We start from the raw sequence: 25,813 nt of genomic DNA, 5'->3' as shown, positions 1-25,813 counted from the left end.
GAGTGGGTGGTAGGGCTCCTGGAGACTACAGCAGGATTAAAAGGAAGTCTGAGAATACTGAAATGAAATAGCTGGTGATTTTTAAATAGAGGACTTTTTACAATGTCTTGGTATTGTCTGATGATGACAGTGATGATGAATTTTTAGCAATGATGCAAAAAACTTTATCCTTATTTGTCAGTGCTATTTAACAGGCTTAAATAAAACATTCTTTGTTAATGACTAAAGAGCTAAGATCTCATCTTTATTCCAGAGATGACGTGCTACTCATGTAGACCATGCAAAGTATTTGGGCAATAACTAGATCTCAATGTTTTGGTCTTTTATTCACCCAGAGTATTTGAAAATAAACAAGTAATTGAAAAGAACTGGCTAGAAGTATTTGGGGAAAGAGAGTGAAGCTAGTGAGCACATCTGATAAGAGGGCCTGGAGGATATAACCTAGGCAACCTAAGTGTTCCATGTAGGTTGGGATTTCACTTATACTTGCCAAAAGACTACAGGATAGAAAGTTCCAGAAGCAGCATGCGGTATGGGAGAGGGGACTTGACTTGGCAAGTATTTGTACTTCCTTCAGAGGAGTCAGAGGAGTCAGCTTTTCCAGGCCCTATACAAACCAAGAAAAAGTACCAGTGGAGGAGCTTCTGAAATGAGCTGAGCCACAGGGTGTGAACCACACTGAGCAGGGTGCTGGCTCCCCTTGAGTGTAATGTGTGGGGAAGTTATAAGTGGACCTTCCCATTCCCTTTAACCTGTTAGGCAGACTTTGTATCTACTGGGTTTTCTTTTTTCTTTTTTCTTTTATTATTATTATTATTATTATTATTATTATTATTATTATTTTTTTCGAGACAGGGTTTTCCCTATGTAGCTTTGTGCGTTTCCTGGAACTCACTTGGTATCCCAGGCTGGCCTTGAACTCACAGAGATCCGCCTGGCTCTGCTTCCCGAGTGCTGGGATTAAAGGCATGTGCCACCACTGCCCGGCTACTGGGTTTTCTTAAATGCAGCACACATGGGTGAGTTTATTCTGGAAATTTAGAAATTGGGATCTTTAAAAGAATTGACTCTCAAGAAAATAGAAAATATTTATGATATTTTGAAATTAGCTTCTTGTAAACGTTTGATTTTTAAAAAGTATTATCACTTGATTCAAGCTAGACTTTATTATGCAAATCAAATATAAATTTTAGTGACTGTCCTGTGAGTTTGTGCTGTGTTAATTTAGCTATCTCATGTACCAAATTCCCAGTCTCCAGTGTGAGCATATATATGTGTAGCTGGAGTTTTCTCCAGTCCTGCCTGGCCCACAGTCAGGACAAATCTCTCTCACCCGCCAGTTCTGCAGCCACCTAGACCCAACCAAGTAAACACACAGAGACTTATATTGCTTACAAACTGTTTGGCTGTGGCAGGCTTCTTTTTATCTAGTTCTTCTATCTTACATTAACCCATTTCTATAAATCTATACTTTGCCACATAGCTCGTGGCTTACCAGTATCTTCCATGTTGGTACTTGTGGCCACAGCTGGTAGCATCTCCTGCCTCAGCCTTCCTGTTCCCAGAATTCTCTTCTCTCCTTGTCCCACCTATACTTCCTGCCTGGCTACTGGCCAATCAGTGTTTTATTTATTAACCAATAAGAGCAACACATTTAACATACAGAACATCCCACAGCGCATATATAAAATTTTAAACATATGGAAGTGCTTTTATGAATCATGCTTATATTAGGTTATAAAGCAATTTTCACATTAAGATGGTTTAGGATTAGATTTGGCTATGAGCTGCCAAATCTAGAAATCAACAGAGGCTGTTTACATAGGGTTTTCTTCTCTCATGTAAAAGTCTGGGGTATAGCAAACCAGAACTAGTATGGAAGTTTCACAGATGGTCACAAGAGATCTTTCCTTATAGCTTTCTGCTCTGCCATTCCTTGAGTAAGATCCAGAATGGCTGCTGGATACCAATTACAATGCTCACCTTCTGTGTAGCAGTAACAGGAATTTTAAAAAATTGTCTCATGAAGCTGTATAAATGATTTCCACTAATGCTCCATAGTGCATTGTACACCTTATCTAAGTGTGAAGGGAGCCTGGAAGATGTAGTCTATATAACTCCACGAGTCCAGCTGAAATGTGAGATTCTAATATTGAAGAGGAAGAAGCAAGGCCTAAATTTGCCTCTCCTACACAGCAGCTTTGAGTAGGCTCCGTGGCCAGACAGCTTCTTTATCTCTATATTCTAATTCTGGTGTGGAGTCTTGAAACTTTCTATTCCTGGAAATCCCTGTGCTCCATCTAGCCTTCAGAAAGTTGGAAAGTTAATTTTTGAAATCTTACACCTTCAAACAAGGGGGAGGACTTCTAACTCACCCCCACCAAGAGACATTTCAATATTTCTTCTTTTTGTTACAATGTACAAGGCCCAATTTACTTTTCCTTGCTCCTGATTTGTGAGCAGGAAAATGCAAGATAAAAAAGAATAACCAAGATAATGGCAAATGGACCAGCGCAGGGAACATGATGTTGGGAGGCCATGTGATTCAGAAGGTTGTGGTCTTCTGAGATCAGAGGTCAGAGAAGCCAAGAATCTAGAGAGCCATGGCCTCAATCAGGGAACCATGACCAGAGACATTGAAATTTCCTTGAGTAGCTACAGCAGAGTGTGTGCTAACCAAACTGTACGAAACCTTTGTTTATAGCCATGATACTCATGCAGTGAAAGACTTCAAGTTTCCTAAGATTGGTTCCCCCCACTGTTTTCTTAAAAAAATTATATTTATAAACAAATTATTTGGGGGTATAATGTATTCTGGAGTTTGACTGACTGTCTTGGGAAATCTAGTCCTCTGGGTTAGAAAAATAATGTATTTTCTGGGTGATACATTCTGCTCCTCTGTTCTGGGCTTCCGGAGTTCTGACCATCTAAGTTTGTGTGGTAAAAATACTGAATCCTTAGCTCACTACAGTCTTCCAGCTATTAGGAACAATAAATTCAATTCCTAAGGTCCAATAGATGCTAACCCTGTAAGGTCTTATTAATTAAAAAAAAAACAAAAAAACCAAAAACCCAAACCCAGTGCTAGCTATTGTGGTGAAAACTGAGAGATCACAGAAACAGAACAAGCCACAGCCAACCTCACCTTGCCAGTTCATCAGCTGATCCTGCTTCCTCAGACTGAAAGCCACTGAGTCCTCACCCCTGAGGATCTCAGTTGAACTGCCTAAAAGCCTCTAGTTCCTGGTCCTTATGCCTTATATACCTTGCTGCTTTCTGCCATCACTTCCTGGGATTAAAGGCGTGTGTCCTTCCCAAGCAAAGACATGAGATCTCAAATGCTGGGATTAAAGGTGTGTGTCACCTCTGCCTGGCTCTGTTTCCAGTGTGGCCTTGAACTCACAGAGATCCAGAAGGATCTCTGCCTCCCGAGTGATAAGGTTAAGGGTATGTGCCACCACTGTCTGGCATCTATGTCTAATCTAGTGGCTGGCTCTGTCCTCTGATCCCGAGATAAGTTTCATTTGTTAGAGCACAAATAAAATATCACCACACTACCCACAATGCTTCTGTACATGGTCTAAGTATATCTTTTAATTTTCAGATGATCCTTCATAGTAATAATTGATTGACAATCCACTGAATTATTCTTTGGTAGAAAATGCACAACACTGAAAATTATGACAGTGATGTTTGAAGAACTTGAAATCCTTTAGGGTTTTCTTAGGGAAGTTAAAAATATATGAATCCTGAAAAGGTTAAAGAAGGGGGAACTGGGAAGAATTAGTACCTAGTTGAAGGAATGCTTCCCATTTTATGTGAGAAAGGAATTGATTATTATTTCCCAACAACACACAGATATTGCTATTTTTGGATACTTATGATGAAATAGTCAGTGGCTATGAGCTTTTTTTTTAATCTTTAAAATGTCAGCTGGAGTCAGTAATTAAAATCAGAAAATGCCTTAGTATGGAAGTATTTTAGTGCCTGACACTGATGGTGATTAATTAATTTTTCTTTCATGTGGCTTCTATTTCTCCAGACCTGGGTATCAGAAACACATGAACAGATGTCCCAAGCTTTTTTAAACAAAGACTTGGTGCAAAATAGGAAAAAGGCCATGATAAACGCGGAAACAACATGTCCTGGGATTTTTGAAAGGTATTCATTGTCTCTTCTTTTGCGTGGAGAATCCACACATTTCAGGAATGATTTATATGCACAAGGAAGAGGCAAGTATGTTCCAGCTATGTGCCAAGGACTGGGCCATAGCTGTCTCTGCTTCCTGCTTATTCTCTACTCTATTTCCAAAAGAATTCTTCACCCCTAATCATTTGCCAATGAAGGTTTTACTTATTCAAGGTTCTACTAAAATTCACATTTTGTTAATATAATTTTCTGGCTCGGGGTCATTCTGAAGTTTGGAAGAAATAAAGTATGAAGCATGCCTAGAACTATCGCTTGCCAGTCAGAATTAGGAAAGTTGGCATTGATCAAGATTAGTGGTTCTGCTGTTCTTGCAGTCTGATTCAGGTATTTTTAAGTCTGATTCATAGGGGATTGCAGGTATTTCTTTGTATTTCTCCAGAAAGAGACAGAGTTCTTGAGGGTAGCAGCTATGTGTAGCCACACCTGCTATCCTACACCAGGCACAGTGCCCTCCAGAGAAGTGCATAGAATAGTCTTTGTTTTATATTGTAATTATGGGAAATGCTCAAAGTAATGATGAAAATATAGAATCTTTTGTTGGCTTATTTTAGTTTTTGAAGTATATAAATATTGCAAACTTCAAAAAATTTTCTGAAAGTCATTGGCTCCATATTAGTTCTGAATGGCTTTGAAATGGCAAATGTGGAAGTCTGACATAGTTCTTAAAAGACACTGTCTTGCTTGCAGGGATCCTGAATTGCCTCCCACAGGCTTTCGGCATGTTTTTGTGGGATCCCCACCAGATCAGAGAAAACCGTAAGTTGTCCCTAAACTGCTGCTGATTGTACAAAATGTTATTTCAACAGCTTTGTTTGCTGGGGTGAGGAGTGTTCCAAGGTCAACAAAATACTCTTTATATGAAGTTTTAGACTCTCCTATAATAGCAGACCTTTTGTCCATAAAGAGGCATAGCATCAATTGACAATAGTAACAATAATGACCACAACAAGCGCTTATTTGTGAATTCTCCTACTCTCTGACATTTCTCAAATGGTGGCAGGATGGCACATGCTTACATTGCCAGCACTTGGGATGCTGCGGGGAGGGTGTCGTGAGTTCTAGGCCAGCTTGGGTTACATACTGAGACCTTTTCCAAAACAGACAAAACAAACATGCACTGTAAAAAAAAAAAAGGAATACTTATGCAGCTGATGAAATCATCTGTGGCATGAGCGGATAATTGTGTCACCTGTGCATACACTTGTAGCTGAGGTAATAAAAGATGATCTCTGTTGCCGTTGTAGCTCTCACGCTATGAACATGTGTTCATTTCACAGATTGCTAAGTGTTAGGCTTTGCTAACTTTCATGCTCTTTATCAGTCTCATTAAAATCACTGCCTAAATGTAGAGCTGGAGAGGTGTCTTGTTTTTAAATGCAAGAGAGCTGTGGCATGACTTTTGGGAGGAAGAAAATCTAGGCACTAAGGAAGCTTCATTCATGCAAGAGTTACAGAATAATTGGTGGTTAAATTCAAGGTACCTGAACCACAAATATATTCTAAGACATCCTTAAGCAGAGACACTGAAAATAAGGTTGTGTGTTGATCAGCTGATCAAATGTAACCAGAGGCTTACAGGTACTTCATTCCCACTTGTAATCTTGGCAGTTGTGAGACAGAGGCCATCTGGGCTAGACATTAAGGCTCTTTCTCTCTCAAAATGAGAAGAAACCTGTGGTGACATTTAATTTGTGCTCTAGCAAATAACGCTTGCCTGGGAATCAGAGGACAAAGTCAGCCACTATATTATACAGCCAGACAGTGGTAGCACACACCTTTAATCCTAGCATTTGGGAGGCAGAGATTCATCCAGATCTCTGTGAGTTCAAAGCCACACTGGGAACAGAGTCAGATGTGGTGGCACATGGCTTTAATCCCAGAACTAGTTAACTATAGAGGTCTAGAGGTCTGTACAGACAGACAGGAAGTGATGTAGCAGGGCGGAAAGAGGAAATGATACAGCTAAGTGGAGAGAGGAAGTAAGATGGCAGGGCACAGAAAGGTGTATAAGGTGTGAGTATACAAGAAGTAGTTCTCTTGGGCTGAGGATTTTCTAGTGGTAAGAACTTGTGGCTGGCTTGTTCTATTCCTTTGATCTTTCAGCTTCCACCCCAATATCTGGCTCTGGGCTTTTTTTATTAATAAGACTATTTAGCAATTCCTGTTACAGAAACCAAAACCAAAACACACTAGAGCCCTGGAGGCTTGCAGGAATCTACCCTCACCTTTCCTCTTGTGACGGTTCAGTATTTGCTAGTTTGGTGTTTGTGGCCGTGTCCTAGAGCATGGCAGTAAACAAAAAGAATCGACTGTACAGCAAGCAAGACATGGATATTTTTATGGGTAAAGAAATGTACTTATTTGAGGTGAGCAAGAATTGTCATTGCAAAAACAATTCTGACCCACTCATCTTTCTGAAGATGACCAATGTTCCTAATGTATAAATACGTGGAAATAGTCTCATGAGCATGATGAGATTCTAAGTGTCTGGTTCTGTGTTATAGAACTCACTATGGTAACAGATGCGGGCTAGATGCCTTACTCTATAGACTTGCCAATGTCAGGAGCATTTCATGATTTATCTCTCCTTTTCTGCGCTCTAGTCTGCAAATCCCTTATTTGGAGATGGAGTTGCTTGTCTGGGTCCTCTGATTTTCTTAGCTTTTTTTTTTTTAAACTCTCTCTTACTATGTTTTGTTTTGTGACATCTTCTTTTCTTTCTTTTGAATTCATTTTTTGTTACCCAAGTTCACGCCTACTGGATCTTTTTCTTATAAATCTAGAATATTAATAACTATTTTTCTTTACTTTTTCTTCATGCATGTGTTCTGTTTTCTCCAAGATGCTTTTTTTTCTTTCCCTTGTTTCACTTGTGAGTTGTCTGTCTATCCTGGAGACATGTTTCTAGGCTGGTAATCAGTCTTTGGCATTTATAGACATGATCAATGGTAGGAGTCGAAGCCTGTGAGGCATTCTGACATAGAACTTCACTGGAGGGGACTATGCAGGTCATTGTTTCCAAGCAGCATCGTGGTCAGGTTCCTAGTGGAGGCCCCCAGTCTTTCAGCTGAAGAGTGAAAGGCCTCTGTCCTTGAAGGCAAGGGTAATCATGCTGGGACATCATTACTACGTCTACCGGCTACCGATAGAGTCACAGGATTAGGTGGTTGACCGAGGACTTCCTCCCTCACCCTTTCCAGTGGGTGAGTCTCCTGATGAGAAGGGATGAGGCTGTTGCTCTGCAGTCATTTGGGAGGGAGGCAGGGATTAGAATTTTAACACTAAGCAACTATTTCCTCCCAACACTTTTTGCCAATTTTAGATTAATTTTTACAAGCCAGGTTCCTCTTCTTTTGAGCTCTTAAAGGTTGTTTCTGTTCTCTCTGTTCTTGTGGGCTCTAATTTCTAAAATATTCTAAAAAATAAAGTTTTTAAAGTATTTTTGAGATTATAATATAACTACATCATTTCCCCTTCCCTTTCCTACCTCTAGTCCCTCCCATATGCCCCTCCTTGCTCGTTTTCAAACTCATGGCCTCTTCTTTCATTAATTGCTATAATATGTGTATGTGTGTACATATATGTGTGTATATACATATATTTATACATATGTATATATAATTGATATATGTAGATGCATATATTTATGTATTTAGGAATATGAATATTCCTGAAGTTTTAATAGAGTCTTTGAGGAAACAGGATTGATGTGCATGTTTAAGCCCAATCCTGAAGTCATGCAGTCTCTCCTGAAAGGCCATCTTTTCCTGAAGACCTTTTTATACTGTGCCCTCATTCCCATGACTAGTTACATCCCTCCTTTTGAATATCCATAGCACCGTGCACCTCTTTTGTCTAAACATCATTCATCTTTTCGTGTAATGATTGGATCCCCATCTTTCTTGCTGAGTTCCATACTCTGAAGGGCAAGGCTGCCATGGCTCCATCCCCATAGGTTCTGGGATGTAGAGAGGCTGATGTGCTGGAGCAGTAACATGGTTACAAATTGTTTATTTCTAATGTTCAACAGCAAATTATAAGGGAAGAGTAATGCCAAATTCCTGTCTTATTTGATTTGAGGATTCAAGGCCTGTAGATCAAAATGTTTTCAGTTTTAGTAAATGCTTTTGAAGACAAATCTTTTAGAAACCAACACTTACTAGTTTGAGTTGCAAGATTACTTGTTTGCGCAATTTGATTTGTGAGCACGAGCAAGGAAAAAAACGTATGTGCAATGGCAACGCTCTTCAACTAATTCCATATGTAATTCTTCCTCTTGGTGAATGTATATTAATTACAGAATGGCACATAGTAGAATCCTGTGGTAGTTTGAAATCTACTCTCTAGAATATTAAAATTTCTTTTGCTGTTTGCTAGCTGTACAGCTGTGGAAGTTAAATGTCAACTTTAAAAGGCAATGAATAAAAATGAGTTTGTTCAATGGACCAAAATAATGTGCTTCAGCTTATAAAAGTAAAGCTGTATTCATAATGTAAATTTAAACTTCGTGTTACCTCTTAAGGAAAAAAAAAATGAGCAAGTGGGTATAGCCTTACTATTTAGGACCTATTGTTACCTTAATTTCCAGATAACACCATTTGTGTTGTAATGGTGCTGGACTGTCTACTTCATTGTCTCATAACTCAACCCATGGCTGCTATATCACTTTGCACCAATATGAAGAAAACACTATTTATTCATAAATTGATAACGATACTTCAGTGAAACACTGGGTGTAAGAACAACTACAGTATTTCATGGCACTCTCTTGACACTACTGACTTTAACCAGGCAAAAAGGCTCCATTAATAATGTCTTCTTCACATGCCATGGACTAAGGGAAAGGGGAAAGTTGTACTAGAGAAATGCAGTAGCTAGTCTTTGTCAATTTGGCATCTGGAATCAACTAAAACAAACTGCTGGGCACTCCTGTGAGAGAGTTTCTTTATTAGATTATTGAAAGCAGGAAGACTCATACTAACATGTGAATAGTGCCTGCCAGTGACTGCCCTTCACTGATGTGAGAACCAATTCCTTGTAGATCAAATCAAACCAACCCAATGTAGATCAAAACCCAGTATCTCTCCAGGAATCCTACAGGTCTTTGGCTCCATATTGGGACCACTGGGACATTCAGCCTCATGTACTGAGCAACTACCCAATTCTCACCCTCTCCAGTGTGAGACAACCATTGTTGAACTACCCAGATCACATCCTGTAAAACAATCTAAGAACTCCCTTTTTAATATACATACGTGTTCTGTCAATTCTGTTCCCTTGGAGGACCCTGAGTAATACAAGAAAGCAGTTAGATGGAGATGAGAATTTATATCAAAGACATAAACCTGAAATGACATTTGTGGACTTGAAGGCAGAATTATCTAGTGTTTCCCTTGAGATCCAGAAACAGATGAGTTTCCCAAGGCATTAGCCATGGTTGGTGATAGGAGTGTTGAAAATCAAGGATGCTCAAAGATCTCTTAGAAATCAACAGGGCTCTTTTGCTTTCAGTGTTTGAGATATATCTTGAATATATATTATTTTTACTCCATGTTTACAGTCGAAGTTAAGACAGTTGTGGGAGGCATAGCTGCCTAAGGCACATAAGGAAGAGAATGGGAGCATGATCTACCAAATATGCTAATTTTGAAGGGTCCAGGAATATAGTAATATAAAATTGTAAACCTAAAGTAAAATAAAATAAAATAAAAGTTGACAGTCGTCAGCACTAAAGATAAACTTCTAACAATGGCTCTCTGCTTTACAGCCAGCTCCTCTGTCAACATCCAGGGGTTAACTTTTAACGATAACCACCTTGTCCCTTGTAACCAACAACTGCCTGGACCAAAGTTAACTTTTAATAGTTGTTTCTATGAGACTCCTAGCATGCATCCAATGCCTAATGCTTACTTTTGCTATAAAAAAGGGTTTGAAACCCACCCCCTTTGCCACAGCTCCAAAATTCCTGACTCTGATTGTGGTCCCAGTTAACTGGTAAGCTTTTGTGCCCCACGGTGATTTTTTTCTTCTTCTGGTTTAACAGACTTTGGTGGTCTGTCCCTCATTATTGAGCGACCCTGGACCCAACAATTTTAAGTTTTCCTTTGCCTTTCCACCTTATTCTCAAGCCTCTAAAGTAAGTTTAAATTAATTTAGAAGTATTATTTATGAGGCATAGGAAACTAACTTACTTGTAAGTGGGTCCTTAACTATCTGATTGTTTAATACAAACCCATTTTATGTGAGGATCTTAGTAATAAGAAGCCGTGTGTATGTGTGTGTGCGCGCGCACACACACACACACACACACACACACACACACACACACACACACACACACGTCTACATACACACAACTATGTGTGGTCTTGTGATAAGAGGCCATGAGAGAAATCAGAGCTGGCCGCCTGCCTGCCCAGGTCTTCCTTCCTTCCTTTCTTCCTTCCTTCCTTCCTTCCTTCCTTCTTTCCTTGATAGGAAAAATTCAGTTCTGGCACAGGATATTTGTGGAGTGTGAAGCGTGTCCACAGGGGCTGGTGCGAGTTTAAGAGAAACCCAGTACTGAGCACTCATTGCTGAGGAGACAAATACCCAAAAAAGACTTTGCACAAGGTCTTGCCATTGTTATCAAATTTCATTGCCTCCTGTGGTAGTGATCGGTGCATATTTGTTGAAATTTTATAATAAAGTGTCTTGTTTCCAGAATTCAGCTGAAAAAAAAAATTAACAGTGTATTGGTCACTGGGTAGCTTTTGACACTAAATGACTTCTCCCTGAGAGTACAGTTTGGGAAAAGAGAGAATGTGGGACCTTCTGGGACTGTCCAGAATGGACTAGGTGACCTTGCTCTTGGTTAATAGCCCTCCCTCCCTTCCATCTGGAACATAAAGGGTTGAACCAAATGATCTGTAACCTCCTTTTCCTGTGCTAATGAATGGCTATTAGGGGAAAGGTGTCTAAATAGGCAAATTAAATGAGACCTACAGGTAGCTGAGGCAGTTAATTGTCCATTGTTGGCAGAGAGCTCCTCTCTCCCCATGTGAAGTGGTCTCTTCTCAGAAGCGGTAGCAAGCTCAGGCCGTAGTTTAACTGCTCACGGTTTGTTCCTCTCCTGGGGCAGCTAGCATTTCTAAAACCTGCTTCACTCTGCAGAGGAAAAAGGGACTGTATATAAATCACAAGAGTGTTTTTGTACTCTTTGTCTTTTCCCCTCTGAAAGTATGAGGCAAGGCATGTATTTTCCTTTCTACTTATGGTGACGACTTGTCTCTTGGTGAAATACCATCTAGTTGCCGAACATATTTCAAGAAGGGAAACACTGTGAAAAATGTCCCTGTGAGAATGTAGAGTAAATAATAATAAGATGTGACACGGAGAGTGGGGGTGGGGAAAACCATGGAATGGCAGGGAAATCGATCTGAACTTCGTTCTCATCTCCATTTTCCATTGAACCATTCACTTACGTGTGTCTAGGCTTGTTCTTGGGGGCAATATCCTTGCCTCCAATCATTGTAATTCAGCCAGGCCATGTGACAGCCAGGCTGATTCTGTCCATTTCACCCTTCCCACAAGCCCAGGTGTTGGTCACATGATCCAGACTTGGATATTTGGAGAACATGTTATGATAGGAAATGGAGTTTGTGGGGAGTGGAGCAAGGCCTGTTTCAGTTTCAAATCAGCCACTTACTATCTCTGACCATTTGGTAGGGGGAATGGGCTCACTGGGGTTTCTGTTCCATGTGATAATCAGAACCACTATGCTGTCCAAGATGGCTCACTTCTACTCTTGTCGTTATTCTTATTGCATAAGAACTCAGCTGGAGATGCCAATACAATTTTTGTCACCTCCATGTGACTTCCCTATGCATCTTTAGTTTCACAGTATGTCAGCTGGAGTCCAAGAATCAGAAAACAGGAACTGCTAGTGTTTTTAAGGTCTGCACTAGGAAGTTTGGAATCTCGCTTCTGTAGCACTATTTCTCACAGCCATCACAAAGCCAGCCTGGCAGCAGAAAGGAGGCAAAAATCTTCCACTTCTTCCTGACACATGCAGAGAGGTGGGATGACTGTAGCCACTGGACAGGCTGGCAACCTCAAGAGGTAATCAAGGATGCCTAACTTTATTATTCTTGATTGCCTCATTGAACAAATCTGGAAGGCTAGGAAACCCAAGTTTGTTGATGGAACTTGAAAAGCTACTGTAACAGACTCAGATGTAGAAGATGCATGAACACTGGGGAACAAAGGGTAGTATGAATCAGCCATTGTTTAACTGTTACGTGAAACCTCGAGAGCCAAGAGACACTCCATCACATGCTTTGACCTAAGTTTTGTTATCAAATTATTTGAATTACAGTGCAATGATAGCAAATGGAACAAGATATTACTAGGTGCTAAAACACCTTGCCAAGGCACACAACCCAAATTCCAGATCAAATCAGGACTTGTACCACTACCCCAAATATTGTTATAAGGACAAGCATCCCACTGATTTGGCAGCAACATATATCATCTGAGCAAGGATACACTACCTACAGGAATGATGTGAAGAGAAATAGTACTTAGTTGGCTCTGAAGTCATTTCAGCAAATTCAGCCAACTAGAAAGGCGCCATCACTCAGTACTCCAAGCATCACACTTCAGGCCCAGAAGGATGTTAACATGATCCCTGCCTCACAGGGGAAAATGTCAGGCTAGAGTCTATGCATGCTTGAATAATCAGTATCCCCACTTGTTTAAAAAGGAAAATTTTCACTTGAAGTTTAGAAGCTTGGTGCTCACAAAGCTTAATTTTATATGTTAATTTGACTGGGCCAATGGATACCCAGAGATTTGGTAAAACACTGTTTCTGTGTGTGCAGGTAAAGGTGTTTATGAATGAATTTAGCATTTGAATTAGACTAAGTAAGGATGCTCCCCACCCATGTGAGAACAAAAACAGAAGAAGGACCAGATCTGTTCTCCTTGTACTAGCATGTCATGGTCTCCCATCCTCAGACACCAGAGCTCCTTGTTCTCAGGACTTTGGATTCTGAACTTAGATTCCATCTCACCCCAAGTTCACATGCCTGATGATGGGTTATATCATCAGCTTCTTTGTATGCAACTTGCACCAATGGCTTTTCTGGTTCTGTGGCTTGCAGAGAGCAGGTTGTAGACTTCTTGGCCTCCACATCAGCCAATTCCTGAAATAAAATATCCTTATACACAAACAGTGTCCTTGGGCTCAGCGTTTGGCCTGTCTAAATGTAGCAATTATTATTTCCGTGTTTACAAAAGAAAATGATGTACAGAGAACTATATATTAAAATTCTAGTTGTTCTTTCATTCTAATTAATAATAAAACATCTCAGACCATAAGTTTTGGTGTTAATAAATTTTTATTGCATTTATTATTTTGTGTGTGTGGTGGGTGTGCTCACATGGCATGTTTGTGGACATCCAGGGGTGACTTTTGGGAATCAGTTCTCTCTTTCCATTAAGTGTATCCTGGAGATTGAACTCAAGTCGTCAGACTTGGTGGCAAGTGCCTTTACTTGCTGACTTGTCTCACCAACATCTAAGTGTCTTAGCTCAAATCCTAGCTTGTTATAAGTACCAACTGTGGGAGTTTGGACTTATTACTTTAGTCTCTGTGCATATGTTTTACCCTGTACAGAATGTAAATGATGAAATCAATTTAGAGAGCTCTTAGGAGTAATTAGTTAACACATACAAAGCCATTGGAATAGTGTTGATACATAATTAGCTATTTGGAAGAATTTGATCTTACTAGTTTTGCTCTCATAATTGCAAGGTGTTGGAGCCCAACTCGAACTTGAATAGTAAAAGGAAATTCTAGCATATACCATAGAATATCTTCAGAACTCTTGTTTTGACTGACAGTTAGCTCTTCCTCTGATACAGAATGTTGCAGAAGTGAGATTCCAAACTTTCCAGTGCAGACATTAAGAAAACTGACAGTTTCATCTTTCCGATTCTTAGACTCCAGCTGACATACTGTGAAACTAAAGATGTGTAGGGCAGTTACATGGAGGTGACAACACACTGTATTGACATCCCCAGCTGAGTTCTTATACAATAAGGAGAATACCCATGAGAGTGGAAGTGAGCCATCTTGGACAGCACAGTTGTTCTGTTATCACATGGAGCAGAAACCTCAGTGAGCCCATTCACCCCACCAAATGATCAGAGATATTAAAAAAGTATCCTGTTAAGTAAACTATATACACAAAAATGAACTGCACTATCTCATTTATATGTGGAATCTAAAAGGTTGAATTCACAGAAGCAGTTGTACAATGATGCTTACTAGGCAGTGGAACAATGTTGATCAATGGGTACAAAGTTTCCATCCTAAAGAATGAATAAATTCCAGAGAGTCATTGACCCGTTAGGGGTTTTAGTTAATACTTTAGGATTGTACATGTGAAATTTGCTAAGAGAGTAGATCATGAGTATTCACACTACAAAAATAAAAGGCAACAGTGGGAAGATATTTTTGTGAGTTTGACTGCATTAATTCACTGTGTCCAAGGATAGCAAAACATCACGTCATGCACCAGAAATATAAGTAATCTTTATTAAAAAAGCAACCACGACCAAGGCCAAGATGAGTGAAGATTTTCAAATTGTCACAATGGGGGAGTTCACACATGTCTATCATTCCTTATGTCCCATGCCAGAGTTCCAGGTAGAAATGACACCTGAGCTGCCAGATCAATGGGATAAAAAGATAATCTAAGCAGAGCATATAGGCCCCACTTTCCTTACCTATGTTGGGGTGAGCCTACAGTCATAATGTAAGCTATATAGTTGTCATTTACAAAATATTTATAATCACTTGAAGTCTTCAGCTTCTCTCAGTGGATAGTACATCTTTAAGGTAGAGATAGAGTTTAAATAAAATAAAGACTTTCTAGAATTACAGAAACCTTTGCTGCTTTCTATATTTGAGCCTACACTTTCATTTCCATAAAGTAATACTTAACCTGGATGCTTTATCCTTTTAAATGGCTTCCAAAATTTATTAGGCTTGAGGCAATTCTTACATTTGATGACTGTCTACACTTTGCAGCAGGAAAAAATTGACATTGGTAGTATAGATCCAAAAGACAGTCTCATTTGTCTGATATCTGAGGCAGGAAAAGAAGTTAGTCCTGGTACATTGGTAAACAATCAGCTAAAAGTAATAGAAAACGTAGCTAGTAGTTCGGAGTAATTAAGGGATACATTTGACCACGTGGTATGAACTCTAAGGGCAAGGAGTCCGAGGCTGGGACGGTGCCAAGCAATGTCTTAAGGGACCTGAGATGAGCTGCTTTTCATCTTTATAGCCTCGCGTGGTTCCTATGCTGCGAACACGAAGCTGTTCTAGAAGGGACAAAGTGAAGAGCTGCACGGAAGTCCTCTCTAGACTCTTCATCCCATGCCTAATGACAGACACTGGCAGGGTCACCTGGACTGCAATATTGTTTTAGGCTTCTAGGTAGACAAAATGAGAGGGCAGGCTGGAATAGTGTTGAATGGACCAACCTGCAGAGTGTTGCATGCTGGGAGTAAACACAGGATACAAGGGAGCAACGTAACTCAGACAGAACAGACTCCTGACCTGCTAGACCAATGCGAGAGAAGGACAGTCTTCTGCAGTAGATATAGGACATGTGGAGACAGGGCCCATTATGGGGTGGATCTGCATTCGAGACGTGGAGTGAGCAGGACCTGAAAGCTGCGTCAAGAATTTGTGTTTGATCATATCGGTGATGGGAAAGGTTTTCAAGCACAGGGAAGACATCAGATATTGATGTTTCAGAAAGCACAAACCTGGTGGACCATTGAGGCTGCTGTCAGGAGACTCTTGTATGTATCAAGGGAAGACAAAACAAGATCTCACTCTTTGACAATGACAGTGTGGCAGGAGAGAGGGGGGCAGTTTTTTGATGCATCGAGAAAGAACTGACATTTACCGGATCACTGGTTGATATGGGGGTGAGGTGGCTGCAGGTTGGTTCCTAGCCTTCTGGGTTAGCCATCCAGAGAGGGATGAGGCCATTAGCTGAGGCAGCATCAGAGGCCGGGAGACTGAGACAGGAGAACAGACAGATCCCGCCCCAGCTGCTAATATCAGTTCCCCTTCCCTTCCCACACCAGCCTTGTCTCTTTCATCCGTTCTCCACCTAACAGATAAATGCTCTCTTTTAGGAGTAATGAGATAACCATATCATTGCAGGATACTTTAGATGCTGCAGCAATTCTCACTAAATAGGGCTCAGTAGGATGTGGTAACTTTCTGAAAAACAGGAAGGGACCTAGAAAACAGTAGAGCTTGACTTTTCTTTTGTCTGGTTCAGTTGATGGTAGAGTGTTTCACCAATCAATACACCGTGTTTCATGCTTAATTATGTATACCATACCTTGTCCTTCAGAACTTCCACATGTTTTGTCTGCATTCTGTCCTTCCTAACAGTCATCCAAGGTCATCTGGGTGAGGTTGTTCTTAACTGTGTAGAAGAAGAAATTAAAGCACGGAAATAAGATGTCTGATTCCCCATTAATTAATCCACTTATCTATTCCATAAATATTTATGAAATAAATATGAATGGGAGGTGTTTGATGCAGAGTGTTTAAGTCACTGTTTGAATGTTCCAGAATGGCTTAAGCGCAAAGCAGAAAGGAAAAAACTTGGGTCATTTCACTGTGTTCCTGATAGGAGGGGAAGAATGCTCATAAAGATGTTAGGGCTTTTTAAGCCAGTACTGGCCTTGATCGGGAGTAACAGTAGATTCCAATTGTCCTGCAGTTCATCATTGATCTCCATCACGTAGTCATTAACTTTTTAGGAGGTAGTTTCTAAAATTTGCCTGTATTCTGAAGCTGTTGAACAGCTACAGAATTCCATCTGACTTAATCAGAAGGGAGATGAAGGAAGAAATGACCAGGGCAATCAAATCAGCTCAATGTATGAATGGCAGGGGAAGTCAGCGTCTTGTGTCTCAGACTAGTCTCCAACTTGTCATGCTGCCAAGGATGGCCTTGTCCCCCTCCCCCTCCCAAGTCTACCATTGCATGTAGATCGACATGCAATGTAAAAGAAAATGATGCTTATGAATGGGATTTAATTTTCCAGAGTGCAAAATCTTCCCCTTCTTACCCATAATATGGAGACCCATGGCTGCCAGTGGCTAGACTTGTCTTAATAGTAGGTATTTCTATTGTTCCCAGGGAAGAGGTTAATTTGAAATCAATTATTTATTTCTTTGAGTCACTCATATTTAGAAGACACCATATGATATGGTAAGTCCATTGTATAGTTGTTCTACATCCTGGAAAGGAGGTAAGAAAATAGCTTCCCTTGCCTTAGACAAAATAAAGAACAAGCAATTAAACTTTGAGGGTTTTGCAAGCTAGGAAAACTCTGTGGGTTGGGGTGCATCATCTTACCAGCCATTCCCATTTTCACCTCATGTTAATTCACATATTGATATTTTAACTAATGCCATGGATCTAATGATAAATATCAGCCTTGCTCATCTCAAAAAACATCTTTAGCTATTCTCTGCACCTGTTAAAGGTCAATGAGGGTATGTGTGGCAAATTGTGGGTGATACTGGATGAAAGCCAGCTGTCCAACTTCCAGACATCCTGACAGCATTAGCATTGCCCTCATGAATCTACCAGCATCTGGTCTTCAGTTTTATACTTCCAGAAAGGCCGTTTTTATCTGTGCGTCAGCATTTATCTGACTCATGGAGACTGGCTTGTGCTCATAAACTAACTTTCTCTCTCTCTCTCTCTCTCTCTCTCTCTCTCTCTCTCTCTCTCTCTCTCTCTCTCACACACACACACACACACACACACACACACACACACACAGAGAGAGAGAGAGAGAGAGAGAGAGAGAGAGAGAGAGGAGAGATTCTAATTAGTTAATTTATAACGAGAAATAAAAATTTCAAGCACACCAGACAACCTAATGAAAGCATTCTCCCTCTGTGGAAACCATATGGGAAGCCAGCTTTTCATCAGAATGTTTGGACTCAAAGCAAGGGGAATTGGTTATATGATTACAATGATTAATGGCCACAGGCTCTGGAACGGGACTCTTACAGTTGTAGGTGACAGAGACACAAGGTCATTTTAGGCAAAAAGTAAGTTAAAAGAATCCATGGCACAGTTGGAAAGTCTGTGGGGGAGCCTGCATTCAGGACTCCAATCCTCAGCATCATCTTCCTGTTAGCTTCTTCCATGAGGTGGAGACACTACATTCTATGGCTCCTGTCACAGAAGAGTGGCCTTTTACTAAGTTTCTATCGGTTTCTACTAAGAGAAATCCCAAAGGAAATCCTTGATACTGTGGGTGTGGATCTGACTTTGGACATATCAGCTGTAGATAGGGAAGGGACTTTAAGTTACTGTAGGCTGCCATTGAGTCTGATTAGGGTACCTACACCGAGGTCCTCCAGCTCGGCTCTAGACCTGACAGATCTGCCTATAAGCCCAGGTTCACAGGATTCTTGGACACTGATAAGTTCCAGGAGTATAGGAATACTCATTCTTTCATACCCTCAAAACATTATAAAGGTTTTAACGTAATACTCTAATGGATAAAATGGTACTACACTGTTTCATTTTGCATTTCACCAATTACTGGATTTATTTGTCTAACTGCAATGAGCCTTCCCGATTTTTTTTTTTTCAAATTGCCTGTGTATTATCTTGGTCAATTTTCCTTTGGTGTATATATATCCATTGATTTACAAGAGCTTAAAAATGTTTTATTTGGATATTAATTATGTCTTTGTAAAATTTATGCAAATATCTTTTGTAACTTTCCTTGTAACTTTATGTATGGTATTGTTCGGCCAGTACAAGTAAAGACATATGCTATGAAATGCCAAACTTACATGTTGCCACTCTTTGCTAGTCCAAGGGTAAACTACTTCATATGTGATCTTGTATCTGGCAACCTTGTTAGGACTTGCTTGGTACATTTTGTGGATTCTCTTGGACTTTTTAATCTTTTCAGCTTTGGGAAGTAAAATTTCTCATTCCCACTTAATTGCTGTAGGACACTCATTTTTTAATTTCATTTTCTAGACTGCAGTGCATCTTAGAAGCTGTGTATCACTTATATAACACCCATGCACTACTTGTCACGTAAAACTAGCCATTGTTGCAGCATCATGGTGTTCATCGCCTTGTCATTACGCCCTTTCTATCAGAGCTGCACAGCCATGCTTAAGCAGCTTGATTTCTGAGCTCTGGAGTCTGTCTTGCTGGCTTGTTTGTTTACTCCTGAAGCAACAGCACTGTCTTAATTTCTGTGACTTCACACTGCTCCTTTGTACCTTGGTGGAGTTTAATCCTTCGTTCCTCTTCCTCTTCTCCAAATTGTCATCATTACATTGGCGTTTTATAGAATTCTATGTCTATTAGGAATGTTTTGCCAAGTTCCATGAAATACCTTGTGTTTTGATTCATGACACTTCATCAGTTAGATGGAATAATGATCACCATCAATGATTCTTCTCATTCATAAGTAAGAAATTATTCTATAACCAACAATTTTTGTAAATTTCCCTTTGTATATGTGTTATATAGCTTTGGTTTTATATATTCTTCTAGGAAATTTAGAGAATGTGTTACAATTGTGAGAGCTTTCCACTTATGCGTTGCCACTCTTTGTTTGCTAGAAGAAGGGTAAATAACTTCGTATAATGATCTTGTATCTGACAACCTTGTTGGGACTTGCTTGGTACATTTTGTGGATTCTCTTGGATTTTTTAATCTTTTCAACCTTGGAGAATTAAAATTCTGTGTTCCCACTCAATTATTGTAGGCCACACATTTTTTGTTTCATTTTCTAGGTTCTGCAGTACATCTTTAAATAGAAAGGCTCAGTCAGTGGTTGGGAGCATTTCTGGAAGAAAGGATATTTATGAGCTTAATTTTGATTCTCACTTTTTCTTATAGTAATGTTACCTTTTTCTGCCTCTTTTATTTATGTTGGGTTTTCCTGGACTAGTGACAATCACAGGTAATCCCACCCAGGTAATCCTACTGAGGGAAATGAGAAGTGTGGGACGTTTGCTCATTATCTTAGTTCAAGAGTGCCATCTTCTGTTAGACCACCAAAGCAACATTCGACTGACACAGGGGGTGGTGTGAGAAGTAGGGGCTGCTGATGCTGTGATGCTGTCTCACAGTTCCAGCATCCTTAACTTCTGGTGTTTAGTTTCTCAGTTTTGTTGACTGTCTTGGTTGTCTCTCTCTGTTCCAGAAACAGTGACTTCCCAGAACTGTCATTCTGGTCCTTCCTGGTGGAAAACTGTGGTTCAAATCCTCTGATCTCAGTATCTCCCCTGTCAGGGTGGGATGATGTTTCTGGAAGTGATGTCTATGTTGTTCTGTCTAACCACAGGCACCTGTCACTGTCTGTCCTCCTGTAATCCCTGCCAACACTCTGGTCCAGTGTGGATTTTGGTCTAACTCTACGGACAGGATTGTTAAAACTTAATCACATACAAATTGAAACTTAGAGTCAAAATCAATACTATTACAAATGTAAAAGTTCCACCCAGCTTTTATTTACAATTCTAGAATCAGAAAATATCGCATCCTATAAAATAAGAGTGTTCTGATGAGCTGAGTGGACAAGGTTGTTTTGATAGATAGTGCTGAAGAAAGCAGAAACAAAGGAGCTGAATTGGCTGCTTTAGTTTTTTTCCTTGTAAAGGTAAAATGGGATGGATCCCCATCTCCTTGAAATATCATATGAGCAACTGAGTTGGGGCTGGCTGGCATGGAGTTTATCATGAATAGTTCCATTTTGATTTGGTCTGTTGGATCTGGTGCAGGAGTACCTATGATTTTTTTTTCAAGTTCTATTTTCCATGCTCCATTATGTTCTCCCTAGGGACAACTGTATAACTTAATTCTCTTTGTTGTTGACCTGTCTGTCTTTGTGGTTTTGGAGGGTAGGGGTAGATTTAGGATTAAGAAACCAATGGTGGAAGGATGTTTTACAGTCCTCCTCTGACTGTAGATTTATTGCTTATCTCTGGAATCCTGCCTTTTTCTGCTTTACATAGCTTATACATTTAGAGTCCTAGGCATATTATTGGTAAGTTGCTCTTTTAATCATGAGTAATGGCTCCTATAAACTAGTGATTTTTTAAATTTTGTCTTTTACATATGCTACTACCAGAAAAAATATCTCTTGGCTAATACTTATATGTATGTTTGCATGTTTTTACTTTCAAGATTACTTTGAAAATAGTTTTTTGTTAAGTGTTAAAGTATACAGATGGACCTTTAAGAAGTTGTGTGATAGTCAATTTGACGCCAAAAAGTCTTAAATCCCTCACTTTTTTAAATTGAGATTGCTAAGTTTTTCTTACTCCTTTAGTCCTTCTTTCCTTCCTTCCTTCCTTCCTTCCTTCCTTCCTTCCTCCTTCCTTCCTTCCTTCCTTCCTTTCTTCCTTCCTTCCTTCTTCCTTCTTCCTCCTTCCTTCCTTCCTTCCTTCCTTCCTTCCTTCCTTCCTTTCTTTCTTTCTTTCTTTCTTTCTTCCTTTCTTTCAAGTTGGTCTTTCAAATTTCTTTACTGATTTGAAAGTTAGGAAGTTGAACATCTGATTTATTGTAATTTTTAATTATCCTTTGACAAGTTCATGTGTATACACAATTTATCTGAATCACATCCACCCTCATCACTAGCCCTGGATCCCCTGCCATACACCTCCCATCCACCTTCATTTTGTCTTCTGCCTCTGTCCCCTCTCCCTCCTCACCCTTCTATTTTACAGCAGCCACACTGACCACTGAGCCCACTTAGTGCTGCCTGCATCCTCATTAGTAGGAGGCCACCCACCAGAGCGTGGCCACAGCCACGAAGAAGGAAGCTGGCCTCCCTCTCCCAGCAGCCCCAGAGCCAGCAGCTCTTCCCCCATTCATGCTGCAGTGTTGACTGACTTGTTCTTGGGCAGGGCTTTTGCTAGTAACCACAGCTGCTGTGATTCATAAATGTGGTGACTATGTCATGTCCAGAAGATAGCGTTGAACAGGACTCCCCCATCTTCAAGATCTTAAATTCTTTCTACCCTTCTTCTCTGATGTCCTCTGAGCCTTGGGGGAGGGGCTGATATGTAGCCAGTTTAGTCACTCATCCTCAGCACTTTTGACCAGTTGTGAGACTCTGCATTGTCTGCTACCCACTGCAAAAAGAAGCTTCTCTGACCAAGGTTGAAAGCTGCACTACTCTATGGGCATAAACATAAATATTTACAAGGCAGATTGACAATATGCTTACTTAGTAAAACAATAGTAAGTTCCCTCCTGGGGCCTTTGACCTTCACACCCATGGGTTTTTATTAGATTTACAGAATCAGCCATGAAGTCCCTCCTGTGGAGCAGACCTCATTCCAACTTGCAAGTTATTGGTTATTCCTATAACAGTTATGCCCTATTGCTCCAGTAGGGAGGTTGATATTTTAAGATACAGAATACACTATCAGTAAGTCCATTGATGGCTTTTCTCCCCAAGTGACCTATGTAGCATCTTCCAGGGCTATGAAAGAATATCCAGGTCAGTTCTTGTTTGCTTTCCTCTATGTTCTTCAACCAAAGGGTATTGTGTCTTCAGCGGTGTGATCTTACCATCTAGCTGTAGTGGACAGTCAAGAGCTGTAGCAGTAGTTTGAGTTGTTTGGGGGCCCCTGGGGCCTCCCTGACCAATAACTTCAGAGGAGGGGTATCCCACACAATGCAATTTTCATTTAATATCCCCTGTTTTTTGGACAAAGCATTGTTCCTCCTTGCAGGCTCCCTATGTTCAAACTTCTTTTTTAGTTGTATTTTTTTAATTAGTTTACAAAGCAGGAGATTTTCATAAGGCTTCTGTATATAGTCTTAGTTTTAGTTAATCCTCCCCTCCACCATCTTGCTATTCATTCTTTTGTCCCCATTAAGACCTAACTATTATCATGCATTTCACATCTGTAGAGTCAACCAACCATGAACCAAAAATAATTGAAAGAAAAACAACTCTTTGCTGAACATGCACAGACTTTAAAAAAAATTATTCCTGAAACCATGTAGTGTCCAAGCTATTTACTGAGCATTTACATTATGCTAAGTGGTATAAGCAATCTAGAGATGACTTACAATGTGTATGAGGATGTACATATGCTATATACACATTTACGGAAGGGACTTGAGCATCCATAGATTTTGGTATCTACTGGGGGTCTTCATCCAAACTGCAGGGAAGACTGTATTCTCATATCTCTCAGGCTCCTGGTGCTGCTGCTGCTCAGGAAGCAACACTGATAGCAGTAACTGGTGGTCACCACCAGGCTAAATCCACCACCTGTACCCATTTGCCCGCTTGAGTTGGAGTTTGTTATTTTGAGATTTTTATTGAATGCTCTTGCTTTCCAAAGAAACTAGGTATTTTCTTTGACCATCAATTCCTATAATATAGCAGGGAACACAAGAGGACCTTCATTTCTATAGAAGAACATCTTCTCCCTTACCCAAAGCTCTAAACAGAGAAACACTTGTAAGTTTCTCTGGGCTCCTAACTGGGGTTTCTCTAGTCTCTCTAATATGGAAGTACAGTAAATCCTGGATCACTTCTCTTTTTCATTACCAGTAGTTAAAACTCTCCCCTGTAGGCTTAGGGTGTCAGCTTTTGTGACGTCCATAGCATGTGTCTTTTCATCTCCAGCACCCCGGGGGCTTACTTTTGAGCTTGGCTAGGCTTATATATTTGGTGGAGGGCATATGATTCATCTAACATTTCTGGTTTTTGGGAAGTGGGGGAGGGGTTCTGGGGATAGTCTATGATTTCAGCCACCTAGGTGTCTTCCAGGTCTCTTTAGTTATCATCTGGCAGAGAATGTAGGATGTGGAGTCAAAAAGATCTTGAGGGTAGGAAGTGGGTGATGTAGGGAATCTGGGGACTACAGAGCACCTAAGATGTGGACATGGGACTCGGTAGCTATAGGTGTTAATAGTACAGGCACACAGAAGGTTGTAAGGATTTGGAAGTAATTAAAGGAATGCTTGCTAGGGTTAGGTGAAGATGGCCTGGGAAGACTGGACTTAAACTATCAGTGCCAATCTTTATTGAAATGTTTGTTTCATGTCAGTGGATTTTTTGGGGGGGTTGGGGGGAGTCATTCTTTTTCTGACATCTTGGCTTCTCCTTCTTAGATGTGCTTTAACAACATACTCTGAAGACTATACTCTGCAGTATAACTATCCACCACCTGTGAGTACAAAAATCCTATTCTAACTACTCCTGTAGGTAACTCATTGCATGTAGAGCCTAAGTGGAGAGAAGGGATTACTGAGACTTATAATGTCTTGTATTTACTAAGAAATACTTGCTGCTTATAAGAATCAATGATGTTTTATATCTATGATTTATTTTTGGAAATTAATGGATTTTTTAAGGGAGAAAATATCTAAGGTTCAAAGTATTTAAGGCATATTAATCATCCCCCCCCCCCCGATTATTTATTGTCTCCATCCTGAATTGAACTTGCAGGGAATGAAAATTACCTTTCTATTTACTTTTATCTTATGAGCACATAGAAGTATGGAACTTAATTTAGCTCTGGAAAATTGAGTGTTGATTTTTTTTGAAGTCCAGTTTATAGCTGGAATATATTATATTTTAACAATTAAACAACAGGACAAGAGGGCAAGGCCTCACTTTTGAAGTACTTGAGTAGCCAGTGGAAAATCTTAGGCTGATCTCACGTATGAAGAGTTGGGGTGAGAAAGGGGGTGTAGACATGGGGACGGGTTAGGGGAGAGAAAACATACCAGAGAAACTAAATAAAAGTGGCTTCCTGCTGGCTTTACCTTGGGCATCTTAACCAGTAAAATATCTATGAGATAAAATTAAAATATTTAACTACTGACAAAGAAGATTTAAAAATGCCACTATTGTCTCAAATAGTGTGATTAGCTACTATTAGAAGAACCAAGATATATTAAACTGTGAAGTAACAGGATGAACAAAATAAAAATTTTCCATCTGGGTGGTGGTGGCACATGCCTTTAATCTCAGCACGGCGGAGGCAGATGCAGGCAGAACTCTGTGAGTTCAAGGCCAGCCTGGTCTCCAAACCAAGTTCCAAGAATGCCAGAGCTGTTACACATGGAAACTCTGTCTCGAAAAACAAAACAAAACAATTTTTTCTTCATGCAACATTAGTCAGTAAATTGTAAAAGAAGAAAGCATACAAAATAGCAACACAACATAAAATAATTTCTTGGAGAGAATTTTTCCAAGCCCAATGCAAGAAATGTGGTGATTTAGTACCCCCCCCCCCAAAAAAAAAACCACCCAGACTTTTTTCCTTGTAGAGGCTCCTCCATCACCAAGTGACTGTTTCTGTCTCCAGAATCTGAGCTGTCAGGTAACTGAATTGGTCATCAGAACATGACAAAAAGGACCTTGTGCTAGCTACTTCATCTTTTGCAGGCTTGAGTAACTGGGCTACTGTTAAAGGGAGGGGTGGGGAAGGAACACTGAAGGGTATGGCTTGAGACAGGAAACAGTCTCGGGTATCCATCTTGGTTAAGGTGGGA

General features: G+C 40.1%; 1 protein-coding gene across 1 annotated transcript in view; it reads left to right on the top strand.

Moving 5' to 3' along the window:
* C1H9orf135 (chromosome 1 C9orf135 homolog) overlaps nt 1–25,813 on the top strand; it is a 92,009-nt gene that overhangs the window by 49,822 nt on the left and 16,374 nt on the right. The window contains exons 3-5 of the mRNA XM_036176274.1: nt 4,043–4,161; nt 4,897–4,965; nt 24,425–24,482. Coding sequence (XP_036032167.1) covers nt 4,043–4,161; nt 4,897–4,965; nt 24,425–24,482 — 246 coding nt within the window. The remainder of the gene's footprint in view (nt 1–4,042; nt 4,162–4,896; nt 4,966–24,424; nt 24,483–25,813) is intronic.

The sequence above is a fragment of the Onychomys torridus genome, chromosome 1 (genome assembly GCF_903995425.1).
Source record: "Onychomys torridus chromosome 1, mOncTor1.1, whole genome shotgun sequence".
In the NCBI taxonomy this organism is placed as follows: domain Eukaryota; kingdom Metazoa; phylum Chordata; class Mammalia; order Rodentia; family Cricetidae; genus Onychomys; species Onychomys torridus.
Note: the sequence above shows the minus strand (reverse complement) of the source record. Positions and strands in the feature narration are given on the sequence as shown.